The sequence below is a fragment of the Ranitomeya variabilis genome, chromosome 8 (assembly GCF_051348905.1).
Source record: "Ranitomeya variabilis isolate aRanVar5 chromosome 8, aRanVar5.hap1, whole genome shotgun sequence".
Lineage (NCBI taxonomy): Eukaryota > Metazoa > Chordata > Amphibia > Anura > Dendrobatidae > Ranitomeya > Ranitomeya variabilis.
The window spans coordinates 214608201-214627327 of NC_135239.1; the positions used below are offsets into that span (position 1 = coordinate 214608201).

Genomic DNA, 19127 nt, shown 5'->3' on the forward strand with positions numbered 1-19127 from the left:
TTATTTTTTAAAAAGTGTGGAGAATAAGGGGCAGGAGTCTGGAGAATAAGGGGCCGGAGTGTGGAGTATAAGGAGCAGGAGTGTGGAGAATAAGGGGCAGGAGTGTGGAGAATAAGGGGCAGGAGTGTGGAGAATAAGGGGCGGGAGTGTGGAGAATAAGGAGCGGGAGCGTGGAGAATAAGGGACAGGAGTGTGGGGAATAAGGGGCAGGAGTGTGGAGAATAAGGGGCAGGAGTGTGGAGTATAAGGAGCAGGAGTGTGGAGGATAAGGGGCAGAAGTCTGGAGAATAATGGGCAGGAGTGTGGAGAATAAGGGACAGGAGTGTGGGGAATAAGGGGCCGGAGTGTGGAGAATAAGGAGCAGGAGTGTGGGGTATAAGGGGCAGGAGTGTGGAGAATAAGGGACGGGAGTGTGGAGTATAAGGGGCAGGAGTGTGGGGAATAAGGGGCCGGAGTGTGGAGTATAAGGAGCAGGAGTGTGGGGAATAAGGGGCAGGAGTGTGGAGAATAAGGGGCCGGAGTGTGGAGTATAAGGAGCAGGAGTGTGGAGAATAAGGGGCAGGAGTGTGGAGAATAAGGGGCAGGAGTGTGGAGTATAAGGGGCAGGAGTGTGGGGAATAAGGGGCGGGAGTGTGGAGTATAAGGGGCAGGAGTGTGGGGAATAAGGGGCGGGAGTGTGGAGAATAAGGGGCCGGAGTGTGGGGAATAAGGGGCAGGAGTGTGGAGAATAAGGGGCCGGAGTGTGGAGTATAAGGAGCAGGAGTGTGGGGAATAAGGGGCAGGAGTGTGGAGAATAAGGGGCCGGAGTGTGGAGTATAAGGGGCAGGAGTGTGGGGAATAAGGGGCGGGAGTGTGGAGTATAAGGGGCAGGAGTGTGGGGAATAAGGGGCAGGAGTGTGGAGAATAAGGGGCAGGAGTGTGGAGTATAAGGGGCAGGAGTGTGGGGAATAAGGGGCGGGAGTGTGGAGTATAAGGGGCAGGAGTGTGGAGAATAAGGGGCAGGAGTGTGCAGAATAAGGGCCAGGAGTGTGGAGAATAAGGTGCGGGAGTGTGGAGAATAAGGGGCAGGAGTGTGGAGAATAAGGGGCAGGAGTGTGGAGAATAAGGGGCAGGAGTGTGGAGAATAAGGGCCAGGAGTGTGGAGAATAAGGCGCAGGAGTGTGGAGAATAAGGGGCAGAAGTCTGGAGAATAAGGGGCAGGAGTGTGGAGAATAATGGGCAGGAGTGTGGAGAATAAGGGGCAGGAGTGTGGAGAATAAGGGGCAGGAGTGTGGAGAATAAGGGGCAGGAGTGTGGAGAATAAGGGGCAGAAGTCTGGAGAATAAGGGGCAGGAGTGTGGAGAATAAGGGGCAGGAGTGTGGGGAATAAGGGGCAGGAGTCTGGAGAATAAGGGACAGGAGTCTGGAGAATAATGGGCAGGAGTGTGGAGAATAAGGGGCAGGAGTGTGGAGAATAAGGGGCAGGAGTGTGGAGAATAAGGGGCAGGAGTGTGGAGAATAAGGGCCAGGAGTGTGGAGAATAAGGCGCAGGAGTGTGGAGAATAAGGGCCAGGAGTGTGGAGAATAAGGCGCAGGAGTGTGGAGAATAAGGGGCAGAAGTCTGGAGAATAAGGGCCAGGAGTGTGGAGAATAATGGGCAGGAGTGTGGAGAATAAGGGGCAGGAGTGTGGAGAATAAGGGGCAGGAGTGTGGAGAATAAGGGGCAGGAGTGTGGAGAATAAGGGGCAGAAGTCTGGAGAATAAGGGGCAGGAGTGTGGAGAATAAGGGGCAGGAGTGTGGGGAATAAGGGGCAGGAGTCTGGAGAATAAGGGACAGGAGTCTGGAGAATAAGGGGCAGCACTGGGAATATTGAGGTATCACAGGAACTTTATGGATTAGTCAATAAAATGTAACAAGTTGCGGAATGTTTATTATTGCCCGTTAGTAACCATAGAAACAGCGACTAGAGAGCGAAAACACTGAAGAGGCAAAATGTGGAAACCAAAACATGTGTCAGTTTTGGCAATGACTGTATGTAATCTGTCCTCGCCCCTGTCTGCTCTATACACCAGTCTATAACCTTTCTTTACCTATAAGGCCATGATCAGTATTTGATCAGTATTTTACATCAGTATTGAAAGCTAAAACCAGGAGTGGGTGATAAATAAAGAATTGGTGACGAGTTTTTATTATACTTCTCGTCTGATTGTTTCACTCCTGATTTTTATTTAGAAATACTATGTAAAATACTGACCAAAAGCTGAATGTGTGAACGTGGCCTTACCCCTCTACTATCGTATATGTTCCCAACAATTAATAGTGTCTCTATGCCAATCAGGCATCCAGTGAATTCCCTGGCCCATGTCTATGCAATCCATAAACTAGTCCACAACCTGACCTATAACGCGTCCATTATTCTACATATCACTATGGTCTATACATTACTCTGCCCATTATCCTATCCAAACACCAGTCCATGACTCTACCTGTAACCTGTCCATTATCAGATATACTGTATACTCCCCCATATCTTATACAGTATACCCAGCCCATCCTATCCATAAACCGATCTATTACTCTACTTATAACCCGCCATCCACCATCAGATATACTGTATTTACTGCCATATCTTATATATACCCCAGTTCATATCATATCCACACACTAGCCCATGACTCTACCTGTAACCCGTCACTACTAGAGATATACACCCTCATATCCTATACTGTACAGTATACACCCCAGGTTGCCCTATCCATACACCAGCCCATAATGCTACCTGTCACCTATCCACCACTAGATATATACTGTACTCCCCCATATCCTATACTGTATATACCCAGCCCCTTCTATCCATACATGAGTCCATAACTCTAAGAATAAACATTTATGATAAGGAAGCTGATGCCCAATGAAATAAAAAATCTTTACTAATGCAACCAAAAGACAATAAACACACCTGCAGATTATGCTACATTACTCAGAACAATGATTGTAGCAATCCTTCCCACATGGACTCCAGCACAGGGAGCGCCTGAAAAATACCAGTGTAGGTCAAATATAGCTAATATATCAATTTTATATATAAAAATGCCTGTCGGCTACTTACTCAGGTTGTATATTTCAATCTTCCCTATATTTTTGCTTGTTATGTTTCATCACTTAATGTCATGGTAATACGTTTGAGCACTTTGGTCCTATCAGCCTTTGTATTGTACTGCTGCTCCGCACTTTCCTTATGGGGTGTACTAGCGTCTGCCCTCGTAGCCAATATGGTATAACATTAGATTTGGTCATTTGAACTTTGTAGCTTTTTGTACTGCACAATATTGATGTGATCTATTGATGCTTCACCGGGCGCTTCCCCTCATTAGCACTTTAGATTCATTGTGTTGCACCTTAACTATGTGACTTATATATATACATTTTTTGATACATTTTTTTGCTAAAATCGTATTTACTGGCATTGCATAATGGCATGAATTTGCACTATTCATACGTCATGTATTGACCACTTGCTTGTATGAATTTATTACAATGTGTCTAATTACTTTGTGCATGGCTTGATGTGTCCATAGATAGTGTAGCCAGCTATACCGTACAATGTTTATATACGACTATGTTACTTTTCATTCTATTGATATATTAGCTGTACCTATGTATATATTAGCTATATTTGACCTACACTGGTATTTTTCAGGTGCTCCCTGTGCTGGAGTCCATGTGTTACAATCATTTTTCTGGGTAATGTAGCATACTTTCTTTTTCCTTCTGTATACCTGTGTGTTTATTGTCTTTGGTTTGCATTAATAAAGATTATTTCTGATGTCATTGGGCACCATGTTCCTTTTCTTACAGGTTTGGAAATATATGGAAGTGACTGCAAGACTATTTTGGGGTCAATATTGGGATTTCCGATCCATAACTCCACCTTTAACCCTTCCACTGTCAGCTATATACACCCCCATAGCCTATGCTGCATATACCCCACCCTGTCCCATCCAAACACTGATCCATATCCTAATGTAGAGATGCAGAAATCATCAGATATTTCTGCAGATTTGGGGGTTTTGCCGCCTTTCACTTTGTTCCGTATTTTCCCTTTTTCCGCTTGCCCCTTCCCTCCCGGTTTTTTTCTCGCTGTTCCGTGTTTCGCCGGCGTTCCAGTCTTGCATTATCTGGAGGGGTCGGTCATCTCTCTTTGGATCTAATTTAGTTTAAATCCTTATGATACATTTTTTTTTTTTTTTTTAGTAAAGGAAAAAAAAAAAATTTCTGGAAGTCAGAAACCGTGAAGCGGAGGAGGGCGGCTCCCAACGTGTTTGTAACAGCAACCGAGGGAACGCGGGATAATGTAAATATGAAGTGAAACTGAAGGAAAGACGCCGCAGCCAAGGAAAACATGGCGCCGAGGGGTCAAAATATCCAATTTACAGCAAAGGCCGGAATATTAGATTTAAGTTTTATAAAAGACGTTTGGTGCCAAATGGAAAAACAAGAAGATCCAAGGATCAGGCAGGAGAGTGGGCTGCATGCGGGATTAACCCTCCCGATGCCAGGCGTCACTCAGTCAGGAATTGAAACTTTTTTGTATATCTACTTTGTATCAAGTTGTCATCACTGCTGAGTTTGTGGAGGGATTCTGCCTGAACAAGCATAGCTGCAGTGTAGAGCATGGACACATCCCCAAAAGTCTACAGCTATAGCAAGTTTTATTTTTTTTTATTTTTAATACTTTGGCGAGTTCTTTTCGCCATGTAGTCTGAAGCTAACATCCTGTCCCACACTCAGGTTTCTTCTTTGTCCACCCTCCATGCTTTACACTGCAGCTCTCCACTGATTTAAATTACAGCAAGGGCAAAAGAATTGTAAAGTACAGTCATTGGCTCTTATAGGACTGGGATGGGACCCTACACGTGGACTCATTGCTGCCAATTAATGAACTTTGCCACCTTCCATTCCCCACCCCGCGCCCCCCGGCATCGACTGTCGCAGTCAGCGCCATATCCGTTCATTTACATTGTGAGGAGTTTAGGACCCGAGATGCCCGGAATAAATCTGATTAAGCGAAATAAAGCAGAAACTAATATTTGATGACTTCACTACAACCTGCTCCATCTGTAAGCTCAGGGCTGCCTCGCCAGCTGTGCCAAGAGAGGCACGAAGACCTCAGTAATGAGGCCGGGAAAGAATGAGTCAGAAACGGGAGAAGAAGAAAATACGTCTGTGATTCCGATTAGGACAAGGAATTGGCCGCAACTTGGGGTGTGATGTAAGGAAGACCCAGGTATGCAGCACCCTCCCCTCCCCCACTCCACCCTGCTGCTTGGTGCAAGAGCCAAAAAAGAAATAGAGAAAAAAAAAGATGGCGCCTTTAATTTGAGTTTGACCTCAAAATACCTGTAACGTTATAACAGGCCGGTATGTAATATGCGCCAGGTATAGGGCTGACCGTCCGGAGTTACGGAAGAGCCGCACTGCTTCGCCATCGCAACTTTAACTATTGCTCTTCCGTTTTTTCTCCATCTTTCCACCTCTCGCTCACACTCCACATTGCAGATGACTGTACTTCTATTAGGGTATGTCTCCACGTTCAGGAAATGCTGCGTTTTTGACACAGCGCTGAGCCGCAGTGTCAAAAACGCAGCGTCCAGATGTTACAGCATAGTGGAGGGGATTTAATGAAATCCCGTCTCCACTGTGCATTTAAAAACGCATGCGTTTTTCCAGCAAAAACGCACATGCGTTGTGTTTTTTCACAACGCAGCATGTTGCTACAATGAGCAAAGCACGCAGGAACACCGCAGGTGACCTGCCAGTGACCTCAGGTGCATTTTTGGTCAGGATTTTACCTGCATAAAATCCTGACCAAAGCCTGAAGCAAGCCTGAACGTGAGTGCAGCGCCCCAGAGTCCTGGTCGTTGCAGTACTGATGCTCCGCCGCTAAGGGGGGCTGTGGTACGTCTGATGGCACTTAAGGAGTTCACCTGACCAGGTATCACAGACACCAATACACTTCACACTCCGGCCTCCAGGGAGAACTAAGGGTGCTATTTATTAGGCCACTCCTCACAATCTGGTAAAACTGGGGGTTAGATAGGAAGTTAGACAGAAGCTGACTGGGTTGGAACCAGGCAACATCCTGTGGCAGAGGGTGTTGCAGGGGAAGTTTCAGGGGGGTCCCTGTCAGGGGTGGGATCATGACAGAGGCCTAGCGAACAGGAAAGAACGTTAAGGAACCGTGCCTGCACTACATCTCAAGAAAGGACAAGAAGCGAGGTTTATTGTGGAGAAGTGAGAAACGAGATCAAAGCAAAAGGGAGATAACACCAGTAGGAGTCGTGCCGTAAGATCGAGGCAACATCCTACTGAGGCGCGTAGCCAGTGGCCAGAACGCCGAGGGAGTATTGGGCTCCAAGCATTACTTCAAACCAACGGCAGGGCAGTTAATTTTAGGTTGGCTGTCTCACCTAAATCACCTAAGCAGACATAGGGGGCAACTGTGGGAGAGGGGCGTCTCTAGGGTCCCGGAAGAACCCCAGGCCTACCCGTCATACGGGTGCGTCCTACCATATTATCTGGGGGACGGAGAAGAACATCAGAACAGATATAAGTTGTGGGAAAGAACATCAGAAACAGACACAACAGTTGTGAGGACTATCCCGTGGTGCTCAGCAGGGAAGTACTACAACACCCAGGCGCTAGAAGGTAGGCACTGATTTCCACCTGCAAAGGGAACTCTGGAGGTGCCATCGGACCGGCCGGTCTCTTACAGCCCTGTTAACCGTACTCTGGATTGAGGACCTTGAAGCCTTCAGTAAAGAGGTAAAGAGACTGCAACCCTGTGTCCTCGTTATTCATCGCGACCTGCACCACGCATCACCACTTACACCTTTCATTAGACGCCCCTTAGCAGGGTCTCGGATCGGGTTTAGCCACCGTGACAACCCCAGAACTGAGACAGAGAAGCCCGGTGCCGAGTACCCCGCGGCCCTGCGTCTGGGGGCGCTCCATGGACACATACCCTTACTATCTTCACCCAATAGTGCAACCTGGGCAATCACACCGGGGCCCCAAGAAATCAGGGGCCACCTCCTCTGTCACAGACACATTATTGTACTGCAGAGGGCCCGTATAATGTTCTTGCACAGGGGCCCCTCCTGTCTGTGTCTGTCCCTGTAAGTCCACCGTGGATACAATGTATCACTGCAGGTAAAATGTATCAACCTGGAGTCCACAGAAGATTGTTCAGACTGGACGCAGTCAAAACAAACCCTCAGCTGTGAGAAGTGACAGGTCAGGGTGGGGCTTTCAGCCTCTGAAGAGCAACAATGAATGCTGACAGCAAGCAGAGATCTTGTAAATGGTGACGATCTTTAATAGGAAATTTGTGACTAAGTCATTATACAGTGATTACGCTTCATTTACATGGGACTGAATGTAGATGATGGCGGTACAATTGCTTAGCAGCTGCAGATACACAGATGTGCGGCGCTGATGAAGGACGGGGCTGCGGGTTTATATTAATCGTGTGATGAGCGTCGCGGGCTGCGAGAGGTTGGAATCCATCATTCCTGCCAGGATCACATATTTCCTGATCGTTAGGGATTATTTGTGTTTTTTACGCTGGGGGTGGAGGGGTGAGAAATGGTTTTCGGATGGAAGTTATTATCCTCGTCATTAGCCGGCAATTTCCACTGAGACTGTGGATCAATTTTCTGGATTTTATTGCTCAAATAAAAAAGCAAACACGACGGTGAATATAAACGAATGCGCCTGCATAGTCCGCACCTTACAGTATGTCACAAACGTGCGGTGGGTCTGGGGTTGGTGGGTCACTTTCTTTTCAAGACCACCACTGCCTTGTAAAGATGCTGAGGGTACCAGTGCTGGACTGGCCGACCAAGTCTCCAGATCTGAGCCCTATGGGGCATCTGTGGGGCGCGAGGTCTCCAACATCACCAGGGAAGGACGATACCAGGGGCCTCCGGTGACGCTCTAGTGACCTCCATGGCCAAGAGGGTGAGGGCAGAAGATGATGGAGGCCACACAAAATATTTACACTTAGGGCACAACTTGGCCGTTTTCCCTTAGGGGTGTACTCACTTTTGTTGCTAGCGGTTTAGACAATAATGGCTGTGTGTTGAGTTATTTAGAGGGCACCAAAGACTACTGTACATTGTATCAGTGTCAGATCTTCAGTGTTGTCCCATGAAAAGAGAGAATAAAATATTTACAAAAATGTGAAGTGTGTACTCACTTTTGTGATATCCTGTATGTGGTATACAGTAGTGATCATGGTGCTCCGGGAGTTTCTACATTTCCTATGACTAGAGGGAGTTGCGGTTTTTGAGGGGTGTCCGCCTTCTGTGGGTCATGTAGTGATGACCTTTGCTCTGTGGTTACAATGTATCATTATACAATGTATCAGACTGTTCTCATGGAATTTGTTAGATTTTCCCTGTAGGTGAAGCCGATAAAAGAAATCCCAATTGATATTTTCCAGGTTGGTGACATATGAAAGACGTAAGAACCGCCATTATTACGATGCACAGAATGCGGGCCGCAGTCCTGACATTCCAGGGGCCCCACTAACAGAGCGATGCATAGAATGCGGGCCCACAGTCCTGACATGCCAGGGGCCCCACTAACAGAGCGATGCATAGAATGCGGGCCCGCAGTCCTGACATTCCAGGGGCCCCACTAACAGAGCGATGCATAGAATGCGGGCCCGCAGTCCTGACATTCCAGGGGCCCCACTAACAGAGCGATGCACAGAATGCGGGCCCGCAGTCCTGACATTCCAGGGGCCCCACTAACAGAGCGATGCATAGAATGCGGGCCCACAGTCCTGACATTCCAGGGGCCCCACTAACACAGCGATGCATAGAATGCGGGCCCGCAGTCCTGACATTCCAGGGGCCCCACTAACAGAGCGATGCATAGAATGCGGGCCCACAGTCCTGACATTCCAGGGGCCCCACTAACACAGCGATGCATAGAATGCGGCCCACAGTCCTGACATTCCAGGGGCCCCACTAACAGAGCGATGCATAGAATGCGGGCCCACAGTCCTGACATTCCAGGGGCCCCACTAACAGAGCGATGCACAGAATGCGGGCCCGCAGTCCTGTCATGCCAGGGGCCCCACTAACAGAGCGATGCACAGAATGCGGCCCGCAGTCCTGACATTCCAGGGGCCCCACTAACAGAGCGATGCACAGAATGCGGCCCGCAGTCCTGACATGCCAGGGGCCCCACTAACAGAGCGATGCATAGAATGCGGGCCCGCAGTCCTGACATTCCAGGGGCCCCACTAACACAGCGATGCACAGAATGCGGGCCCGCAGTCCTGACATGCCAGGGGCCCCACTAACAGAGCGATGCACAGAATGCGGCCCCGCAGTCCTGACATTCCAGGGGCCCCACTAACAGAGCGATGCACAGAATGCGGCCCGCAGTCCTGACATGCCAGGGGCCCCACTAACAGAGCGATGCATAGAATGCGGCCCACAGTCCTGACATGCCAGGGGCCCCACTAACAGAGCGATGCACAGAATGCGGGCCCGCAGTCCTGACATGCCAGGGGCCCCACTAACAGAGCGATGCACAGAATGCGGCCCCGCAGTCCTGACATTCCAGGGGCCCCACTAACAGAGCGATGCACAGAATGCGGCCCGCAGTCCTGACATGCCAGGGGCCCCACTAACAGAGCGATGCATAGAATGCGGCCCACAGTCCTGACATGCCAGGGGCCCCACTAACAGAGCGATGCACAGAATGCGGGCCCACAGTCCTGACATGCCAGGGGCCCCACTAACAGAGCGATGCACAGAATGCGGGCCCACAGTCCTGACATGCCAGGGGCCCCACTAACAGAGCGATGCACAGAATGCGGGCCCACAGTCCTGACATTCCAGGGGCCCCACTAACAGAGCGATGCACAGAATGCGGGCCCGCAGTCCTGACATGCCAAGGGCCCCACTAACAGAGCGATGCACAGAATGCGGCCCCGCAGTCCTGACATTCCAGGGGCCCCACTAACAGAGCGATGCACAGAATGCGGGCCCGCAGTCCTGACATGCCAGGGGCCCCACTAACAGAGCGATGCATAGAATGCGGGCCCGCAGTCCTGACATTCCAGGGGCCCCACTAAGAGCGATGCACAGAATGCGGCCCCGCAGTCCTGACATGCCAGGGGCCCCACTAACAGAGCGATGCATAGAATGCGGGCCCACAGTCCTGACATGCCAGGGGCCCCACTAACAGAGCGATGCATAGAATGCGGGCCCACAGTCCTGACATTCCAGGGGCCCCACTAACAGAGCGATGCACAGAATGCGGGCCCGCAGTCCTGACATGCCAGGGGCCCCACTAACACAGCGATGCATAGAATGCGGGCCCACAGTCCTGACATTCCAGGGGCCCCACTAACAGAGCGATGCATAGAATGCAGGCCCACAGTCCTGACATTCCAGGGGCCCCACTAACAGAGCGATGCATAGAATGCGGGCCCACAGTCCTGACATGCCAGGGGCCCCACTAACAGAGCGATGCATAGAATGCGGGCCCGCAGTCCTGACATGCCAGGGGCCCCACTAACAGAGCGATGCACAGAATGCGGCCCCGCAGTCCTGACATTCCAGGGGCCCCACTAACAGAGCGATGCACAGAATGCGGGCCCGCAGTCCTGTCATGCCAGGGGCCCCACTAACAGAGCGATGCACAGAATGCGGCCCCGCAGTCCTGACATTCCAGGGGCCCCACTAACAGAGCGATGCACAGAATGCGGCCCGCAGTCCTGACATGCCAGGGGCCCCACTAACAGAGCGATGCATAGAATGCGGGCCCGCAGTCCTGACATGCCAGGGGCCCCACTAACAGAGCGATGCACAGAATGCGGCCCCGCAGTCCTGACATTCCAGGGGCCCCACTAACAGAGCGATGCACAGAATGCGGGCCCGCAGTCCTGTCATGCCAGGGGCCCCACTAACAGAGCGATGCACAGAATGCGGCCCCGCAGTCCTGACATTCCAGGGGCCCCACTAACAGAGCGATGCACAGAATGCGGGCCCGCAGTCCTGACATGCCAGGGGCCCCACTAACAGAGCGATGCACAGAATGCGGCCTGCAGTCCTGACATTCCAGGGGCCCCACTAACAGAGCGATGCACAGAATGCGGGCCCGCAGTCCTGACATGCCAGGGGCCCCACTAACAGAGCGATGCACAGAATGCGGCCCCGCAGTCCTGACATTCCAGGGGCCCCACTAACAGAGCGATGCATAGAATGCGGGCCTGCAGTCCTGACATTCCAGGGGCCCCACTAACAGAGCGATGCACAGAATGCGGCCCCGCAGTCCTGACATTCCAGGGGCCCCACTAACAGAGCGATGCACAGAATGCGGCCTGCAGTCCTGACATTCCAGGGGCCCCACTAACAGAGCGATGCATAGAATGCGGGCCTGCAGTCCTGACATTCCAGGGGCCCCACTAACAGAGCGATGCACAGAATGCGGCCTGCAGTCCTGACATTCCAGGGGCCCCACTAACAGAGCGATGCATAGAATGCGGGCCTGCAGTCCTGACATTCCAGGGGCCCCACTAACAGAGCGATGCACAGAATGCGGCCTGCAGTCCTGACATTCCAGGGGCCCCACTAACAGAGCGATGCACAGAATGCGGCCCCGCAGTCCTGACATTCCAGGGGCCCCACTAACAGAGCGATGCACAGAATGCGGCCTGCAGTCCTGACATTCCAGGGGCCCCACTAACAGAGCGATGCACAGAATGCGGCCTGCAGTCCTGACATTCCAGGGGCCCCACTAACAGAGCGATGCATAGAATGCGGGCCTGCAGTCCTGACATTCCAGGGGCCCCACTAACAGAGCGATGCACAGAATGCGGCCCCGCAGTCCTGACATTCCAGGGGCCCCACTAACAGAGCGATGCACAGAATGCGGCCTGCAGTCCTGACATTCCAGGGGCCCCACTAACAGAGCGATGCACAGAATGCGGGCCCGCAGTCCTGATATGCCAGGGGCCCCACTAACAGAGCGATGCACAGAATGCGGGCCCGCAGTCCTGACATGCCAGGGGCCCCACTAACAGAGCGATGCACAGAATGCGGCCCCGCAGTCCTGACATTCCAGGGGCCCCACTAACAGAGCGATGCATAGAATGCGGGCCCACAGTCCTGACATTCCAGGGGCCCCACTAACAGAGCGCTGAGGCCTAACTGGAGCCCGGATACCGTCAGCCATCCTGCGGGCGGCTGTGAACATGCGGGACGTTGATGCCTCACAGCCCTTATCTACAGACAGAGATAACGTGTCCTGGGATCACTGTGGCTGCAAAATGTCTCAGCGCAAATTCCACACAAAATTCTTCCACTGGGACGAGATCGAGCCAAGAGATAATTACAAGGGAAATCAGCAGCAAGCAAGTCCTCAGGGACCAGAACATCACAGCTAGAGCCCCCAGAGCTATGGCACCCACAAAACAGCCAAGGAGGGCACCCCGATAATTACAGAATTCTCACCTTCCCAGGCAATTCACGGCCAATCTTCAGCACCATGTGACAAATCAGGACTCCATAGCGGCTCCAGCTATGGCTAAACATGGCATCTTGGGACATGGGGGTCATTCAGGCCAATGGACATAGGGGGCAACCAGGCCAAGGGACATGGGGGCCAACCAGGACAAGGGACAAAGAGGTCAGCCAGGCAAAGGGACATGGGGGTCATCCAGGCCAAGGAACATAGGGGCCAGCCAGGCCAAGGGACATGCACGAAGACCAGCCAGGCTAAGGGACTGTAGGGGCAATACTGTGGGGGCAAAATACTGTAGGGGAAATACTTTAGGGGCAACTAGGGGACTTTAGTACATAATATAATTTACTTTTTAGGAGACTGTTTTCCATGGGGTGAAACAAAAGGGGGTCCCGTTACAGTGCAGGATGGCATTATATCACTTCTTTTATTCATCTGGCATAGTGTAGAAGTCGGGGAAAAAGTGAGGAATGTGCTCTAGAGGAGATCAGATATAAAGGACTGTGTTATTCTTTGCAAAGACGAGTCTCGGCAGGAAAAACTGATAGCTGTTTGTGCCCAATGAAGAAGAAAAGTGAGGATGAAGGACTTCACCTAGAGATGTCACTGGTGAGTCATTGTATCACATCTATACACTCACTTTACACTATATACAGAGCTCCTGTGATCACTGTATTACCTATACACTATATACAGAGGTTCTGTGTATAATGTCATTGGTGATCACTGTATTATCTGTACACCGACACTATATACAGAGCTCCTGTGTATAGCCTGAACATTATATATAGTATATACAGAGCTCCTGTATATACTGCCACTGGTGATCACTGTATTACATGTGCACTATATACAGTGCTCCTGTGTATAGCCTGAACACTATATATAGTATATACAGAGCTCCTGTATATACTGCCACTGGTGATCACTGTATTACCTGTACACTATATACAGAGCTCCTGTGTAACATGTCACTGGTGATCGCTGTATTACCTGTACACTGACACTATATACCGAGCTACTGTGTATAATGTCACTGGTGATCGCTGTATTACCTGTACACTGACACTATATACCGAGCTACTGTGTATAATGTCACTAGTGATCACTGTATTACCTGTACACTGACACTGTATACAGAGCTCCTGTGTATAATGTCACTGGTGATCGCTGTATTACCTGTACACTATACACTATATACAGAGCTCCTGTGTATAATGTCACTGGTGATCGCTGTATTACCTGTACACTATATACAGAGCTCGTGTGTATAATGGCACTGGTGATCGCTGTATTACCTGTACACTAACACTATACACAGAGCTCCTGTGTATAATGGCACTGGTGATCGCTGTATTATCTGTACACTGACACTATATACAGATCTCTTGTGTATAATGCCACTGGTGGTAATAACAGTGTTGTTAGTTTGTGGTTTCTATTAATGATTAGTATTGTAGTATTCAGTCACTATGTGATGGTCATATGTGGTCTGGCCACGGTTAACAGTATTTCTCCCTTGTATGTGGTATTATTATCCCAGGGGGCCCATCAGACTATAGTTACACCACTGCGGCCCATATACTGTTCTGGAACAGGGGTCTTATGTGTCTACCATTGTCTATGTGCATGGCTTAGGAGACACCTAATTCACTGTGTGTTACTATTTCCCTTTTAGGTGGCAATGCACCCCCACCTAATGCCCCCCACCTTGCAGACAGGGCCCCTTTAAAGCTGATTTATTGCACATTTGGTTTATGCTTGAGCCTCATGGGGCTTTGGATGGGCCAAGAGGGCTGACTGAGGATCTGGGGACTAGTATATTGGATGCACTGGATCCTGAGACTCTCCAGTCATGTCAGTAAGTTGGGGGTTGTAGTTCCAGAGTGACTGGAGGGTCCCAGGGTCCACATGTCAGATCCATAGTCACAAGTGTAACCTTACCCTAAATGTAGCTCCCTCTCCTCGTGTACACAGCATCTTACCATCATGTGGTCTAGATTGATTGAGAACGTCCTTCGGGGCCCCCATTGTAGGGAAGGTGACCTGTGGCCCCTCGGAGGGACTTGTGCTCCAGTGAACTGATGTCGCTGTTGCTTTCACGGTTGTGGAAACATTGTTTCCTTCCTTTTCCCCTTCTGGGAAATCATCTTTATTTACACCCAGATCCGGCTCCTGTGTTTGGTTTATTTGTGGCGCTGATTCCAGGGTTTCGCCTTTCTCCGTGCTGTTTGCCATCGACGAGGCTTTGATTTCCTCCATGGGTTCATACGGGGAGGTGGGGGCAGGGCTGTTGCTTGGCTCTACCACATCTGGTTGGGCGGTGGTCTTGGCATTATCCTCACTCTCAGAAGTCATGGGAACCATGGTGGTGCTGCTCTCGGAGGGGTAGATCATGGTGGATGGTCGGGTAGTAGGATCAGTTGAGTAATGGGCAGTGGTGTATTCCACCAAGATGATGGGAGTTGCAGTGGTTGATAAGATGGTCACCTCTTCGTCGGTGATATCTTCATAGTCCACCATGGAGTGATCCTGCAGAGCGTTCCTCTTGTAATTATTGTTTTTATCCACAATCTCCTGAGGGTCCTGCTCGTGGCTGTAGAGGTAGTCAAACTGTCTCTCGGGGTCGCTCTCGGTGGTGTCCAGGAGATGGGTGGTGTTATCTCCCTCCATGTCACAGTCAGGAAGGGCATAGCACATTAACTCGCCCCCGGCATTGGGGCAATGGCAGACCTTACAGTGCGACATGTGAAACGTGTGCCCGGCCTCGTACTTCTCCTCGCCATGGATGCAGCCAATCCGACCACACTGAGCGCAGCCGTCTGCCGGCTGCAGGATGTCAATGCAATTTGGTGGAAGTTCGGGACACGGTATAAAATGGCAATTGATCCTTCCACCTCCTGGGGGGCACCTGCACTCTGTGCTGCCAAAGTCGACAAAGTAAGACTCCCCTTCAGGAACTTTTCCACCTTGAAATCCAACACTGATGCAGTCATAGTACTGGTAACCTTCACAGGGGCACCCGAGCTGTGCACACGATGGGCAGCAGGACCCCACCTCCACCACCTCCAATATGCAATTCTCCAGGGGTTTGCACACAGCGCCTGAGCAGTCGGCCTGAGACCAGGAGGGTTTGGTGCATTGTGACAGTAAAATGAAAACCACTAAAAATACCGCTTTGTTTATTCTGTTCATGTTCAAAGCCAAGTGGATGGAAATGTATCAGTCAAATGAACAATGTAATGTACCTGAGGAGAGAAGACCAAGATTAAGACATTACAGTGAGTGATACAGAGCTCCAAATCCACTGCACAGAAATAGTTACATTAGAAAATTCTTAGAGAAACCACTAGGGGGAGCTCCCTGTATACAGAGATACATGATAAGATCCTGTCTGCAGCCACCACTAGGGGGAGCTCCCTGTATACAGAGATACATGATAAGATCCTGACTGCAGCCACCACTAGGGGGAGCTCCCTGTATACAGAGATACATGATAAGATCCTGTCTGCAGCCACCACTAGGGGGAGCTCCCTGTATACAGCGATACATGATAAGATCCTGTCTGCAGCCACCACTAGGGGGAGCTCCCTGTATACAGAGATACATGATAAGATCCTGTCTGCAGCCACCACTAGGGGGAGCTCCCTGTATACAGAGATACATGATAAGATCCTGTCTGCAGCCACCACTAGGGGGAGCTCCCTGTATACAGAGATACATGATAAGATCCTGTCTGCAGCCACCGCTAGGGGGAGCTTCCTGTATATAGAGATACATGATAAGATCCTGTCTGCAGCCACCACTAGGGGGAGCTCCCTGTATACAGAGATACATGATGAGATCCTGTCTGCAGCCACCACTAGAGGGAGCTCCCTGTATACAGATACATGATAAGATCCTGTCTGCAGCCACCACTAGAAGGATCTCCCTGTATATAGTGATACATGATAATACTGTGTTTGCAGTTACCACTAGGGGGAGCTCTCTGTATACAGAGATACATGATAAGATCCTGTCTGCAGCCACCACTAGGGGGAGCTCCCTGTAAACAGAGATACATGATAAGATCCTGTCTGTAGTCACCACTAGGGGGAGCTCCCTGTATACAGAGATACATGATAAGATTCTGTCTGTAGTCACCACTAGGGGGAGCTCCCTGTATACAGAGATACATGATAAGATCCTGTCTGTAGTCACCACTAGGGGGAGCTCCCTGTATACAGAGATACATGATAAGATCCTGTCTGTAGTCACCACTAGGGGGAGCTCCCTGTATACAGAGATACATGATAAGATCCTGACTGCAGTCACCACTAGGGGGAGCTCCCTGTGTACAGAGATACATGATAAGATTCTGTCTGCAGCCACCACTAGGGGGAGCTCCCTGTATATAGAGATACATGACAAGATCCTGTCTGCAGCCACCACTAGGGGGAGCTCCCTGTATACAGAGATACATGATAAGATCCTGACTGCAGCCACCACTAGGGGGAGCTCCCTGTGTACAGAGATACATGATAAGATTCTGTCTGCAGCCACCACTAGGGGGAGCTCCTTGTATACAGAGATACATGATAAGATTCTGTCTGCAGCCACCACTAGGGGGAGCTCCCTGTGTACAGAGATACATGATAAGATTCTGTCTGCAGCCACCACTAGGGGGAGCTCCCTGTGTACAGAGATACATGATAAGATTCTGTCTGCAGCCACCACTAGGGGGAGCTCCCTGTATACAGAGATACATGATAAGATCCTGTCTGCAGTCACCACTAGGGGGAGCTCCCTGTATACAGAGATACATGATAAGATCCTGTCTGCAGTCACCACTAGGGGGAGCTCCCTGTATACAGAGATACATGATAAGATTCTGACTGCAGCCACCACTAGGGGGAGCTCCCTGTATACAGAGATACATGATAAGATCCTGTCGGCAGTCACCACTAGGGGAAGCTCCCTGTATACAGAGATACATGATAAGATCCTGTCTGCAGTCACCACTAGGGGGTGCTCCCTGTATACAGAGATATATGATAAGATCCTGTCTGCAGCCACCACTAGGGGAAGCTCCCTGTATACAGAGATACATGATAAGATTCTGTCTGCAGCCACCACTAGGGGGAGCTCCTTGTATACAGAGATACATGATAAGATTCTGTCTGCAGCCACCACTAGGGGGAGCTCCCTGTATACAGAGATACATGATAAGATCCTGTCTGCAGCCACCACTAGGGGGAGCTCCCTGTATACACAGATACATGATAAGATCCTGTCTGCAGCCACCACTAGGGGGAGCTCCCTGTATACCGAGATACATGATAAGATTCTGTCTGCAGCCACCACTAGGGGGAGCTCCCTGTGTACAGAGATACATGATAAGATTCTGTCTGCAGCCACCACTAGGGGGAGCTCCCTGTATACAGAGATACATGATAAGATCCTGTCTGCAGTCACCACTAAGGGGAGCTCCCTGTATACAGAGATACATGATAAGATCCTGTCTGCAGTCACCACTAAGGGGAGCTCCCTGTATACAGAGATACATGATAAGATCCTGTCTGCAGTCACCACTAGGGGGAGCTCCCTGTATACAGAGATACATGATAAGATCCTGTCTGCAGTCACCACTAAGGGGAGCTCCCTGTATACAGAGATACATGATAAGATTCTGACTGCAGCCACCACTAGGGGGAGCTCCCTGTATACAGAGATACATGATGATATCCTGTCTGCAGTCACCACTAGGGGGAGCTCCCTGTATACAGAGATACATGATAAGATCCTGTCTGCAGCCACCACTAGGGGGAGCTCCCTGTATACAGAGATACATGATAAGATCCTGTCTGCAGCCACCACCAGGGGGAGCTCCCTGTATACAGAGATACATGATAAGATCCTGTCTGCGGCCACCACTAGGGGGAGCTCCCAGTATACAGAGATACATGATAAGATTCTGTCTGCAGCCACCACTAGGGGGAGCTCCCTGTATACAGAGATACATGATAACATCCTGTCTGCGGCCACCACTAGGGGAGCTCCCTGTATACAGAGATACATGATAAGGTCCTGTCTGCAGTCACCACTAGGGGGAGCTCCCTGTATACAGAGATACATGATAAGATCCTGTCTGCAGTCACCACTAGGGGGAGCTCCCTGTAAACAGAGATACATGATAAGATCCTGTCTGCAGTCACCACTAGGGGGAGCTCCCTGTATACAGAGATACATCATAAGATCCTGTCTGCAGCCACCACTAGGGGGAGCTCCCTGTATACAGAGATACATCATAAGATCCTGTCTGCAGTCACCACTAGGGGGAGCTCCCTGTATACAGAGATACATGATAAGATTCTGTCTGCAGTCACCACTAGGGGGAGCTCCTTGTATACAGAGATACATAATAAGATCCTGTCTGCAGCCACCACTAGGGGGAGCTCCCTGTATACAGAGATACATGATAAGATTCTGACTGCAGCCACCACTAGGGGGAGCTCCCTACATGCTGTATACACCTTGAGCTCATGGACTCCCTCTAGTGGTGGCTGCCTCATATGTGGCATCCAATGAAAGTGCCTTGTGACTTCTATTGTGTTAATAG

The 19127-nt window shown here is 50.3% G+C and overlaps 1 protein-coding gene across 1 annotated transcript in view; it reads right to left on the reverse strand.

Moving 5' to 3' along the window:
• Positions 1-19127, reverse strand: part of FBLN2 (fibulin 2) — a 51684-nt gene that overhangs the window by 32031 nt on the left and 526 nt on the right. Inside the window, exon 2 of the mRNA XM_077276931.1 lies at positions 14515-15777. Within this exon, the coding sequence (XP_077133046.1) occupies positions 14515-15724 (1210 nt within the window). The 5' untranslated portion in view covers positions 15725-15777. The remainder of the gene's footprint in view (positions 1-14514; positions 15778-19127) is intronic.